The 12,032-nt window shown below is 45.5% G+C and overlaps 1 protein-coding gene across 1 annotated transcript in view; it reads left to right on the plus strand.

The window, feature by feature from the left end:
• Positions 1 to 12,032, plus strand: part of B4GALNT2 (beta-1,4-N-acetyl-galactosaminyltransferase 2) — a 43,553-nt gene that overhangs the window by 16,990 nt on the left and 14,531 nt on the right. The window contains exons 8-12 of the mRNA XM_039227799.1: positions 37 to 123; positions 7,295 to 7,482; positions 8,235 to 8,375; positions 11,082 to 11,301; positions 11,780 to 11,974. Coding sequence (XP_039083730.1) covers positions 37 to 123; positions 7,295 to 7,482; positions 8,235 to 8,375; positions 11,082 to 11,301; positions 11,780 to 11,974 — 831 coding nt within the window. The remainder of the gene's footprint in view (positions 1 to 36; positions 124 to 7,294; positions 7,483 to 8,234; positions 8,376 to 11,081; positions 11,302 to 11,779; positions 11,975 to 12,032) is intronic.

Raw genomic sequence — 12,032 nt, forward strand, 5'->3', positions numbered from 1 at the left:
CGGCACTGCCCACCTTGACCTTATTTCTCCCTCCAGTGAGTCTGGAGTCCAAGTCCTCAGTGGCAAGATTTCCAGTGATCATCCGCCATCCTGTCATCCCCAAGTTATATGACCCTGGACCAGGTGAGGTCCTTGCACCTGGGGCTTGAGGGTGGGATCCTGTAGAGCTATTGGTGAAATTCGGAAGGGATCCCCTGTGAGGTGGAGGAGGAGAATGGATGAAAATAACAGCTCCGATATGAATCCTAAAAAATAAGCTTTGCTTGGAGGGAAAAATCCTAGGACACCTTCTCCTATTATCACTTAATCATATTTAATTTATTATATGGTTGTGCTTATTTTGAAAAAATAATTAATGACAACATCTTAATAAGTAATAGTCATAAAAACAGTGGTACTAGAGCATGGCCAGATATAGCAGTGGAGTCAAGTTGGAAATCCAGAAGCAGACACGTTGGAATTTTACCATGTAATAAAGGTAGCTTTTCAGACTAAAGGGTAGAAAGATGGATTACCCAAAAAATCACATGGGACAGCTGCGGAGCTACATGGAAGATAGAAAGTTGAGTTTATCTTACTGCTCATATGAAGATAAAATCCAAATTGATCAAATATCTCATATTTTTAAGTTCTAGAAAAAATCCATGGAGCTAAAAAAAAGAAAATAAGCCTAGAGTCTAAGACCTTTCTAAATATGTCACAAAACACAAAGGCCAGAAAGGAAAGACGACACACATAAAATACATAAAATTTTTCAATGTTTTTTATGACAGAAACCCACCAAAAGCAAAGGCAAATGACAAAGAACAAATTGGGAAAAAAATATCTTCAGCACACATTAAAGTTAAAGGTTTCCTTTTCCCTGAAAGCACCTGTGAATCAATAAGAACATCTAATAAGCCAGGGCACTGGGTAGCTCAGTTAGTGGAACACACACCTCTTGCTCTGGGGGTCGGGAGTTTGAGCCTCATGCTGGGTGTAGAGATTACTTAAATAAATAAATGTTTTAAAAATATGTAATAAGCTAATGGAAAAATGTACAGCTTGATACAGATTAAATTCAGCAATACTTTCAGCCATTAAAATATATGCTCAGTCTCACGCTAAAAAAGGCACACAAATGTGAAATACATTCATATCAGAAAGGATTGGATGAGGAGTGGGGAGAAGGCATTCTCTTTTTAAATTTTTTAAAATCTTTATTTATTTTTGAGAGAAAGAGGGATGGTGCAGAGAAAGAGGGAGACACAGAATCCAAAGCAGGCTCCTGGCTCTGAGCTGTCAGCACAGAGCCCGACGCGGGGCTTGAACTCACAAACCAGGAGATCATGACCTGAGCTGAAGTTGGATGCTTAACTGACTGAGCCACCCAGGCGCCCCGGGGAGCAAGCATTTTCTTATAAACCCTTGGTGGGACGTGTACATTAGCACAGCCTTTCTGGAAGCAATTTGGCAATACCTGTCAACATTTGGGATGCAGATTCCCTTTGGGCTGGCAATTGCACTTCTAGAAATGATCATACTCCACTTACATCGATGGGAAATGACGTTTGTTTGAGGTTCTTTATTGCAGCAAAAGCCTGAGCAGTGGGATGCACTGTTTAGATCAAGGGTGGTCCATCCATATCATGAAACCCATGCAGTGGCATTCTGAAGGAGGGGGAACACAGGACGAGGGTATTTTTCTTAATGCGGGTTCAAAACGCTTTTCAAGTTACAAGCAGGTACAGAAGAGAGGGAAGAGTAAGCTACCATGTCTGTATGTAAAAAGGAAGAGAGAAAAAAAACGCACGTACATTCATTGCTTGATTAAGGAAAAACAAAAAAGAAATTGGTAACATTGGTTGTCTTCTGATTTCCTAATGGGGGGAAAGAGATGGGAAGGAATATTTTCATGGTATAACTTTCGATATATTTAGAATTTGGAACGTTGGCACTTTTTGAATGTATTATGTATATCTTCAAAATCTGTTCTATCCAAAGAGAGTCTATTCAAAATACAAACTGAATTATTATTTTTTTTAATGTTTATTTATTTTTGAAAGAGAAAGGGACAGAGAGTGAGCAGGGGAGGGGCAGAGAGAGAGGGAGACACAGAATCAGAAGCAGGCTCCAGGCTCTGAGCTGTCAACACGGAGCCCGATGCGGGGCCCAAACCCACAAACCGTGAGTTCATGACCTGAGCCAAAGTTGGATGCTTAATCGACTGAGCCATCCAGGCACCCCACAAATTGAATTGTTATTTAAGAGTAACAGCATGAAATATCCAGGGAGAAGGATTTAAAATATTTGCCTAACACAATAACTATCTCAAAAATTAGAGAAACAAGTATGAGAAATTTACATAATTTTTTTCTTTCTTGGCTTCAGGTTTGCTTTAAAGATAAGGTGTTATCTTTAGATAGAAACTTCCACAATCTTATCCCCTTATCTTTCTGCTAACAACTGTGATCACATATATCTTTCTTTTCCTTGTTTTTGTACATTCCATGTGTAAATTTCTATTCACATGCGCATGTGTGCACACACACACACGCATAGAGCATTGAGTGTGGTTCTATGCATTTTTGAGCTGTTCATAAAAGTACATAAAAGGTACAGTAGTACCTTAAAGTTCTAGATAGTGACCTTTGGTCAATCTGTGGCTTGTCGTTTGATTTTGTTTCTGGCGTCTTTGGTTGTTTGAAAGATGTATCCTTTATTGTAGTAGAATTGATTGTTTTTCTAACTTTTGCTTTTTTACTTTTTCTTTTTTAATTTTGTATTTATTTCTGAGAGAGAGAGAGCGAGCGAGCATGAACAGGGAAGGGTCAGAGAGAGAGGGAAACACAGAATCTGAAACGGGCTCAAGGGTCTGAGCTAGCTGTCAGCACTGAGCCCCATGCGGGGCTCGAACCCACGAACTGTGAGATCATGACCTGAGCTGAAGTTGCATGCTTAACTGACTGAGCCACCCAGGCGCCCCATCTAGCTTTTGCTTTTTGTGCTTTGTTCAAGAAATCCTTCCCTACCTTGAAGCCATAAAGATATTTTCCTGTATTTGTTCCCCTAAGGTATAGATTTGACTTTTCACATTTAGATATTTAATCCCCACACAAGTTATTTTTATGTGTGGTAAAGGATGCAGATCTGATTTTTCATATATGAATAGCCTATTGTCCCCCACACCATATATGAATGAATGAGTCCATCCTCCTCCATGGCTTGTGTGGTCAGACTGTCACATACCAAGATGCATATATGCAGGGGTCTGGATCTTGGCTTTGTTGGGTTGTATTGGACTGTATATCCTTGGGCCAATTCTGTAACATTTCAGGAAGCTGTATAATAAATTTTACATCTAGGGATAAATTCTATACTTCAGGATGACTGCACTCCATTGGCAGTATTTTCTCATGTCTTCTTTTTTTAATTTTTAAAAAGTGTTTTATTTATTTCTGAGAGAGAGACAGACAGACAGCGTGAGCAGGGGAGAGTCAGAGAAAGAGGGAGACACAGAATCCGAAACAGGCTCCAGGCTGTGAGCTGTCAACACAGAGCCCGATGCGGGGCTCGAACCCATGAACCGTGAGATCGTGACCTGAGCCGAAGTCGGACAATTAACCGACTGAGCCACCCAGGCACCGCCTTTCTCATGTCTTCTTGATGTTCTACTTTTCCCTTAGAATTTCAGGATCGCCTCCTCAAGGTCCTCTAAGATCCATCGAGATTTTGATTAGAATATCATAGAATTTATAGATTAATTAGAGACGAATGGACAACTTGATAAAGTTGAATATTCTCAGCCATGGATCTGGTATACCTTTCTGTATCATGGTTTCTGTTATAGTCTCTTCATAGGCTCTTCAATAATTTATTTTGTAATTTGATTCGTAAAGGAATTGCACACATTTTGTTGGATTTAGTGTTTGGTACCCTACATTTTGTATTGTTACTGTGAATTGGATCTTTTTCTTCTTTAAAGAAATTTTTTTTAATGTTTATTTACCTTTGAGAGAGAGAGAGACGGAGAGACTGAGAGACAGAGAGACAGCACATGAGTGGGGGAGGGGCAGAGAGAGAGGGTCAGACACAGAATATGAAGCAGGCTCCAGGCTCTGAGCTGTCAGCACAGAGCCCCATGTGGGGCTCGAGCCCACGAATGCGAGATTATGACCTGAGCTGAAGTTGGACGTTCAACTGACTGAGCCCCCCAGGCCCACCATATTGCTTTAAAGATTTTAAACATTCTCATGTGAAATCATTTTCGGAGTTCTCTATTATCATCTGTCTATCTGGAACGGGTTCATCTGTACATGGTAGATTTCGTGGTGGATTCGTCAGCTGTTCTGGTTCATACCTAATTTTCTTTAGGTGTTTTGTAATTTTTGTTGGTGAGCTCATCTTGAATAGGAGGTTTTGCTTGCTTGTTTTGTTTTCTCTCTCCCTTTTCTCTCCTGACTCTGTCTCATGGTGATATCGGAGTTATTGAAGAGCCAGGTGCTGAGCCTGACGGCGGCGTGCCACAGGTCATGGCTGGGAGGTGGCATCATTTCTGTCTATGCCCAGAGGTGTGTGCAGGGGTGAGAGCTTGTTCTGGGGTTCCTGGCCTGGTAGGTAGTATGTGGTGAGGGCTGGAGGGTGTGCAACCTAGTTCCATTCCGTGGCTTCTAGCAAAAAGCCCGGCTCTGGGGGCACCTGGGTGGCTCAGTCATTTAAGCATCTGATTCTTGATGGCGGCTCAGGTCATGATCTCAGTTGGTGAGATCAAGCCCCCCATTGGGCTCTGTGCCGACGTCATAGAGTCTAGTTGGGATTCTTTCCCTCCCCATCTCTCTGTGTCCCTCCTCCCTGCACAAAATAAATAAATACATAAAAAAAAAAAAAAAAAAAGCCTGGCTCTGGACCCACACATCTCTGGAGACACCTTAATTCCATCACCCCTCAGAATCAGCTTCCTCCGCTGCTTTGGATTCCAATCCAGCCCTGCTCACTCCTTCTCATTTCTGTTCCTTGGAACTAATGTGCGCTTTTGAGCATGGGTATAGCTTTGTATCTTTATTATTGCTATATATTTGGGGGGAAAAGGAATCTCCAACAGAAAGCTACACCGCCAACTTAGCCAGGAAGGAGTCCCCTACCTTGACCACATCCTATAGTAATTCATGCCCTTGGCCGTCTCTTAACTGTATAACAAAAGAACCAAGGTTGTCTTGTGGCCCAAGCAAAAGGAGGAAATGATTCACTTGACAGGCCCTTGAACATGATTTACTTGACTCTTTCCACTGAGCATCACTTTTCTCTCCCTCGCTCGGACCCAGGGGGAGCTGATGTAATGGCCAACAGGTATTCAAAGAAGAGGTCTCTGGAATAATGACTGCTGTCCTTCTGAGAAGGAGCACTGCAGTCCGGTTATGGAGCACTAGCCCACAGGCCACGGGCAGGGTGATGGCTTTCGGCACGTATTACCTCCCATGGACCCTACCCCACCCAGACACCCACAGGCTCAGTCAGCTGGAGTGGCTCTGTGTTTGGTGACTACATCCCCAAAACACAGCCAGCAGCTCCAGTTGGTTCATCATGAGGCGTTTTCCATAGAAAAGCTGTTCCTTTCCAAGTTTTTTTACGTGTCACACGTATGCCTTAAGCTGGACGATCTGGTCCAAGGCTTCTACTCTCCAAGTAGACCAACTTCCACTCATGTCTTACCCGGGAGAAAGACCAAGGGTGTTTCTCTCTAGGAGCACAGCTGGTGACAGGGCACATCTCAGGTCCTTTAGATCTTTCCTCCTCTTCCTGGGCCCCATGTCCCTCCATCTTGAACTGCTTGGTGGGTAAAGCTTTCTGTGCATCTCAACTCTGAGTATTAACAGGAAAGCAGGATGGAAGCCAAGTGCTGGCAGGCAAATATAAAGCAAAGCATTCACACAGACAGTAGGAAATGGCCCAGTGGAGCCAACAGGACAGGGAAAGAAATTCTAGAACGCAGATAGAAGTTCAACAAGTTGGATATGTTTTTAATATATTTATTTTCTATTCCAGCTAATGAACTTGTACTAAGCACTAGCTGTGTACAAGAGACATGAGTCTCACGCTGACGGGTCATGGCATCAAGAAATCACCAGAAAAAGCAAGTCGAGTCAGTGAGGCTTCCCAGGAGGCAGAACGCTGACATCCACCCTTTCTTTTTTTCTCTTTTCCAATTTGTAAAAAAAATGTATTGATTTTTAAATTTCCACCCAAGTTAGTTAGCAGATAGTGTAACAATGATTTCAGGAGTAGATTCCTTAATGCCCCTTACCCATATAACCCATCCCCCTCCCACAACCCCTCCAGCAACCCTCTGTTTGCTCTCCATATTTAAGAGTCTCTTCTGTTTTGTCGCCTTCCTTGTTTTTTTTTGTTTTTGTTTTTTTCAATTTTTTGGTTTTTTTATTTCTAGGAGAGAGAGAGAGAGACAGTGTGAGCAGGGGAGGGTCAGAGAGAGAGGGAGATACAGACTCTGAAATAGGCTCCAGGCTCTGAGCTGGCAGTCAGCACAGAGCTCGACGCGGGACTCGAACCCACGAACCGCGAGATCATGACCTAAGCGAAAGTCGGACGCTTAACCGACTAAGCCACCCAGGCGCCCCTCGCCCTCCTTGTTTTTATATTTTTGCTTCTCTTCCCTGATGTTCATCTGTTTTGTATCTTAAAGTCCTAGTATGAGTGAAGTCATATGATATTTGTCTTTCTCTGACTGACTCATTTCAGTTAGCATGATACCCTCTGGTTCCATCCACGTAGTTGCAAATGGCAAGATTTCATTCTTTTTGATTGCTGAGTAATACTCCATTGTATGTATACACCACATTTTCTTTATCCATTCATCCATCAACGGACATTTGGGCTCTTTCCATACTTTGGCTACTGTCGATAGCGCTGCTATAAACATTGGGGTGCATCTGTCCCTTCAAAACAGCACACCTGTATCCCTTGGATAAATACCTAGTAGTGCAATTGCTGGGTCATATGGTAGTTCTGTTTTTAATTCTTTGAGGAATTTTCACTGTTTTCCAAAGTGGCTGCACCAGTTTGCATTCCCACCAGCAGTGCCAAAGAGATCCTCTTTCTCTGCATCCTCGCCAACATCTGTTGTTACCAGAGTTGTTCATGTTAGCCATTCTGACAGGTGTGAGATGGCATCTCATTGTGGTTTTCATCTGTATTTCCCCGATGATGAGTGATGTTGAGCATTTTTTCATGTGTCGGTTGGCCATCTGGATGTCTTCTTTGGAGAAGTGTCTATTCATGGCATCCACCCTTTCTTGCCCAGAGAGGAAGCTCAGAGACCTGGTGACCATCGCCACCAAAACTTTCCTCCGTCCCCATAAGCTCATGGCCATGCTCCAGAGTATTCGGAAGTTCTACCCAGACTTGACTGTGATCGTGGCTGATGACAGCAAAGAGCCCTTGCAGATTAAGGACAACCATGTGGAGTATTACATCATGCCCTTTGGGAAGGTACGTCCCTCGCAGATGGGGAGGCATCTGGGTCTTGGGACTCAGAGTCAGGTCTTCCTTGGATGCAGCTGCCTGAGTGGCCTTCCCAAGAAAGCATGATTCTGGGCCAGAGGAGGTGGGACTCTTCTCTGAGTCCCATTGCTGACGCCACATTCACGGAGAAACTGGGTCCCTCTTACTTTTCTGCACTAATAAGGTGGTCAGTCTACCTTTCCCCATTCTTGATGTGGACAGTCACTAAGGTCTTTCTAAGTGACTTGAGGTGTCTGACATCTGAAAGATTCCTGCCCTGCAGATCCAGTAACAGAGAACCTCATGATCTCTATGATTCCTCCCAAGCTAGAGGTGCTCTCCCTCTTTCTTTTTCTCTCACCCCTTCCTTCAAGGACACACGGAAAGAAATGGGTATTATATATGCCATAGTGTCCCAGCCTCCAGCACCTTCTAGGCACCAGGAGGGGAAATGGAAGGAGAGCCACAGAGACTCAGTCCAGTGAAGAAGAACTCCAGCCTACCCTGTTGACCCTGGGGCCAAGAGAAGGACTTTCTGGCCTTTTCTTCACATTAGCCTTTGATTTAGGGCATCACTGTCCTTCCTCCAGCGTCTCTGAGACACAGGCTCGGTTTAGTCCAGGGGCTCTCAGCTGCTGTTTGGGGTGCAGCCCGGCTGTTGGGAATTTAGGAAGCTCCCAGGTGATTCTAACACGCGGCTGGGGCAGGCGACCACGGCTCGAACCTCATTCCACCTGCAGGGCTGGTTTGCCGGTAGGAACCTGGCCATCTCTCAGGTCACCACCAAATACGTCCTCTGGGTGGACGATGATTTCCTCTTCAACAACAAGACCAAGATCGAGGTGCTGGTGGATGTCCTAGAGAAAACGGAAGTGGACGTGGTAAGGCAGAGTTGCTGGTTTTTACCCCCGCTGCCATCTGTGGAGACAGCCAAGAGAGGGAAGGGGAGGGAAGGGAGGAAGGGGGAGGAGAGGAAGGGCTCCGGGGAGGGCGAGGGGCTGATGCAGGACTTGAATAAGCCAGAACAGCTCGGGTTGAGATTCCCATCACACTGGGAATCAGGAGGTGTGCGGCCTGTTTCTGCCTCCATATTGACTTTTCTTTGAGTGAATTACACGCCCCCTCCCTCACCTTAACCCTTGATCTATCTTTAAAATGGTGTTTCTGTATCACTTCTAACTTCTGCCCTGGATTGGTGTGAGGTGGTTCTGTCACACACCATTTATTTTTTAAATTTTATTATTTTTTAAACTTTTTTCAGTATTTATTTATATTTGAGAGAGAGAGAGAGAGACAGAGTCCAAGTGGGGGAGGGGCAGAGAGAGAGGGAGACACAGAATCCGAAGCAGGCTCCAGGCTCTGAGCTGTCAGCACAGAGCCCAACGTGGGGTTCGAACCCACAAACCACAAGATCATGACCTAAGCTAAAGTCTGATGCTTAACCAACTGAGCTACCCAGGCGCCCCTCTGTCACACACCATTTAAGAAAATGTGAACAGTATAAAGTTTTAAAAGCACACATAGCCTTATTGAGGTTAAAAGAAGAAGAACAAAGAAGGGGGCACCTGGGTGGCTCAGTCAGTTAAGCATCCGACTCTTGATTTTGGCTCAGGTCATGATCCTCGGGTTGTGAGATCGAGCCCTGCATCACGCTCTGCTCTGAGCATAGAGCCTGATTGGGAATTTCTCCTGCTCTCTCCCTTTCTCTCTCTCAAAAAAGAAAGAAGGAAGAAGAAAAGAATGAAAACATCAAAAATCATTTCATATATAGTAAAGAAAAAGGCAACTATAGTTAATAACACTGTGTTGTATTCTTGAAATGTGTGGACTAGATCTTCAATCTTCTGGCCACACACACGAAGAAGTGATGATATGCTAATTAGCTTGATTCTGGTGAGATTTTCACAATGTATCGTATATCAAAGCATCAAGTTGTACACCTTAAATATGTATAACTTAAAAATATACATGTGCAATTTTTTTAAGACATTTTTTAAAATAGTTTATTTTTGAGACAGAGAGAGACAGAACATGAACGGGGGAGGGGCAGAGAGAGAGGGAGACACAGAATCTGAAACAGGCCCCAGGCTCTGAGCTGCCAGCACAGAACCCGATGCGGGGCTTGAACCCATGAACCATGAGATCATGCCCTGAGCTGAAGTCGGATGCTTAACCGACTGAGCCACCCAGGCACCCCTATATGTGTAATTTTAATGTGTCAAAGATAGCTCAATAAAAGCTTAAAAAACAACAACAACCGGAAATGGATGGATAAGAAGGTCAGTGACATCGTGACCACAGTTATTCTTATCAAGGTGGACAGACCCCGAGGCATGGGGGTGGACTAAGATATCTCCTGGCTACTCTTCCAGAGAGCAAATTGCAGCAAATTGCAGTAGCCCCAGTGAGATAGAAAGCCTAGTTCCTGTCGTGTGAATGTCCAACCTGGACCTTGACTCCTGGGTGGCTCAGTAGGTTCAGCATCTGACCTCGGCTCAGGTCATGATCTCACTGTTCATGGGTTCGAGCCCCGCATTAGGTGCTGTGCTGACAGCTCAGAGCCTGGAGCCTGTTTCTCATTTGTGTCTCCCTCTCTCTCTGACCCTCCCCTGCTCATGCTGTCTCTCTCTCTCAGAAATAAATAAAACATTAAAAAATTATTTTTTAGAAAAAGAAAGGAATGAAAAGATCAAAGGACCCAGACAGTGTGTGGAAGGCGGTGTTGCAACAGCAAAAAGAATGTACCCAAGGGATAGTATGAAGGGTAGATACAGCACAGGTGTGCTTCTTGTTTTTATTTTTATTTTCTTTACATTTTTTAATGTTTATTTATTTTTGAGAGAGAGGGAGAGAGAGACAGAAAGAGTCCAAGAGGGGGAGGGGCAGAGAGAGAAGGAAACACAGAATACGAAGCAGGCTCCAGGCTCTGAGCCGTCAGCACAGACCCCGACACGGGGGCTCGAACCTGGGAACAGTAAGATGATGACCTGAGCCAAAGTTGGATGCTTAACCAACTGAGCCTCCCAGGTGCCCCAGGTGTGATTCCCGTACCTGATGTGGTTTGAAGTGTTGGGGTTCGGAGCTGACGGCCAAGAAAGAATTCTTGAGCCATCTTGGGTGCAAAAATGTGTTTTTATTACAGTATAAGGACAGGATCCTTAGGCAGAAAGAGCTGCATTATCAGTGTGAGGCGTGACTGATTGCCTAAGAGTTTCTATCCTATGGAGCGGAGGGTGATGTTAGGGTCCCAGGAAACTGAGTCTATAGGTTTCTGAGATTATGTTTTTCTTATAAATCATAAGGGTTGCAAACTGATGGAGACTCAGGTCCACCTGACAGTGACCTCTATTAACCATTTGTTTTCGTCTTTCTTTTCTTCTTGGGCAGGAGTGCCGAGGAATGTCACACATATCCTGTGGCGGTGGGGGTGGGGGATATTGTGGGGTGTTAACTTGTGCTTTGTCCTCAGCCTGCCTTTTGCTCCCTCGTCAGTAACTGAGGTTCAGTCCAGGAAGGCTTCCTGGTGGAGGCCTCATGAATATCAAGTCTGTGTTCTCTGACGTGCGTCTCTCCCCCCAACCTGTCAGGTAGGTGGCAGTGTGCTTGGAAATGTGTTCCAGTTTAAGCTGTTGCTGGAGAAGAGTCCGAATGGGGACTGCCTTCACCGGAGGCCAGGCTCTTTCAGACCCCTGGATGGCTTCCCCGGCTGTGTGGTGACCAGTGGCGTGGCCAACTTCTTCCTGGCCCACACGGAGCAGCTCCAGAGAGTTGGCTTCGATCCCCGCCTGCGGCGAGTGGCTCACTCAGGTGGGGGAAAAGCTGAAAGACTGAGGAAGGTTGTGGCCTCTGGACTGACCTCAGAAGTCTGTTCTTCCCAAGGGCCATGCACCGCTAGGGAGCTCACGCTGTCTCTTGCTTCCCTTCTCCCCCTCACTTTGCCTCTTATCTCCCATCAGCGGCTCCCATGTGAGACGCCCTTCCCCTGCACCTCTGTCCCCCTCTCTCTCGTTCCCTTCTTACTCCCACAGTTCGGGAGCTCGTAGTTCCGTCCAGCCTGGAAAGCTGATCTGTATCTCTCTGCCTCTCCGGCCACATCGCTGAGAAATGTAGTAATTCCTTCGCACTCACCAGCCTGGCAGGTGGCTTTGCATGGGCTCAGCCTCCCCAGGGGTATAAACTGTGCCCTGCTCCCTGCCGCTCTCTACCCCCCCCCCTGCCCCCCGCCCAGATCTGGAATATGGCCGTGGGTCTCTGGTTGTAGCTCATATTCTCCCTCTCTTCACAGAGTTCTTTATTGATGGGCTCGGGAGCCTGCTCGTGGGGTCATGCCCAGAAGTGATTATAGGTCACCAGGCCCATTCTCCAGAGACGGACCTAGAGCTGGCCAAGCTGGAGAAGGCCTACAACACATTCCGGACCAACACCAACGACCAGATCCAGTTCAAGCTTGCTCTCCACTACTTCAAGAACCATCTCCAATGTTCCACCTGAAGATGCCCGGGCGTCAGGAATGCTCTAGACTTATCGGCGGTGGGTAT

This window comes from Hyaena hyaena, unplaced genomic scaffold, assembly GCF_003009895.1.
Source record: "Hyaena hyaena isolate Hyena2069 unplaced genomic scaffold, ASM300989v1 scaffold_29, whole genome shotgun sequence".
NCBI lineage: Eukaryota > Metazoa > Chordata > Mammalia > Carnivora > Hyaenidae > Hyaena > Hyaena hyaena.